A 1,820-nucleotide genomic window follows, 5' to 3' on the forward strand; every position below is an offset into this window, starting at 1 on the left:
GGCGGTGCGGTTGGCGCAGGATAGAGCAGGGTTTAGAGCTGTTGTGCATAGGGTCGCTATGAGTCGGAAACGACTCGATGGCACATAACAACATTAAACTTTGCCACTCTTACTGGAGCGAGATGGTACCCCATTGTGGTTTTAATTTGCATATCTCTTATTGCCAGTGATTTGGAGCACTTCATGTTTCTATTTGCCATTCAAATAAAATGCTCTTTTAACAAGTCTTAGGATTAATATCCTTTGTTGTTGCTCTGTGCCCCTGATTGTGACTCAAAGTGATTCCATAAGACAGAGTACAACTACCACACAGGGTTTCCAGGGCTGAAATCCCTGTGGGAACAGGTGATTATCAAGTCTTCTTTAACCCAGAATTACCTGTGCGTTCAAACTGCAAATCTTCCTGTTAGCAGCTAAGCACTTAAGCATTGTGCTACTGAGCTCTTTTAAAATGTACTTAACACTTACAAAAGATATTTTAAAATCAGTAATAAAAACAGTTACTTGAAATTATAAAGATACTTACTGCACTCCAAAATCTAGAACTGATGGCTGAAAATGCAAGCCCTTTCCACTGAAGAGTTTGTCTGAGAAGCTAAAAAAGAAAAGAAAACAGACTTTGATTTTATTGCAGTTGTAAAAAAAGTGGAGGGTGAGTTATAACAACACATGGCTGGCTGTCTATGCATGAGATTTTACTCCTTTGCAGGTGAGTTTGAAGTAGCTTTTAAATGTTAAAATTGAATGACTAAAAGTCTAACTAAATTTCAGAGTTGTAAGATTTTTAAGATCTTCTGAGATTTCATTCACATAACTTCCTATCAAATGTTCATATTCTGTCAGCATTTAAACAGAAATGGACATAGGTTCATTTTCAGCGGGTTTCATTTTTTTATGATTTAACATATGACAATGTTCATTAAACTATAATCAAGAATAGACAGACAAGTAAGACAGATCATGTATTGGAGGGTGTTTTTTGAGGGGAGCTGGAAGAGGGATGTAACTTTAACTCTATTAGACTTAGAACTGAGTAAGGGAGGGGCTGCACAGTCAGGGGAGCTGAAGAACATAGTATCTATCACCGTGTGTCTATTTTGAAGTATAATGATAACATAAAATCTCATGCAGCAGGAAACAAGTGCTAAAAATCATGATTATAATTTCATTTTCCTTTACAATCAAAAGTTACAAATCAACACAACAGAAAAGCACACAAAATATACAGACACAGAGAATATAAAAAGTAAAGTAAAAGCACTACTAATAAAAAAGCCAAATATACTTAAGGACACAAAATTCAATGTATACACATGCATAAACACATACATATATATAAAGCCAGAAAGTTATCAAATACTGTAACATTCTAGAAGATGTTAACTTGTCAAATTTTTTAAAAAAAGTTTCACTGAAAGACGCTCCTAAATTAAACTTTCCCCTCATCTGCCCCCCATTTTCCAACCACCAAATAACTCTTAACCAAGAGTGGCTCAGAAATGAACCCAGAAGACCCCTGAGCTGAAAACCTACTGGTCAATATATTTTGTGACCATTAAAAGTCTGTTCCAAGGTCTCAATTTTGTTTCTTTAAGGTGTGGACAAGGTAGAGACCAGTTTTCATCTTACAAGAACACATGATCCAGTCTTGTCTTCCTCCACTTTTCTACCTTCTTTCTATTCTCCAGTAATTTTTATCTGAATCCTTCTTATCCTTCCCCTATTAATAACAATGTTGTTGAATGCCATCAAGTTGAGCACGACTCATAGCATCTCTATGAACAAAAGGCCTGAAGCCTTTCTATAACTATCGACATTTA

At 35.8% G+C, this 1,820-nt stretch overlaps 1 protein-coding gene across 2 annotated transcripts in view; it reads right to left on the minus strand.

Moving 5' to 3' along the window:
• KIAA0922 (KIAA0922 ortholog) overlaps positions 1-1,820 on the minus strand; it is a 221,679-nt gene that overhangs the window by 117,344 nt on the left and 102,515 nt on the right. For both annotated transcript variants that reach the window (XR_438858.1, XM_006884462.1), the window contains exon 4: positions 527-595. Coding sequence is in view for 1 of the 2 variants with exons in the window: in XM_006884462.1 (XP_006884524.1) it covers positions 527-595 (69 nt within the window). In the remaining variant the exon portion in view is untranslated. The remainder of the gene's footprint in view (positions 1-526; positions 596-1,820) is intronic.

Source organism: Elephantulus edwardii, unplaced genomic scaffold, assembly GCF_000299155.1.
Source record: "Elephantulus edwardii isolate Elephantulus edwardi_28Jun2011 unplaced genomic scaffold, EleEdw1.0 scaffold00034, whole genome shotgun sequence".
Lineage (NCBI taxonomy): Eukaryota > Metazoa > Chordata > Mammalia > Macroscelidea > Macroscelididae > Elephantulus > Elephantulus edwardii.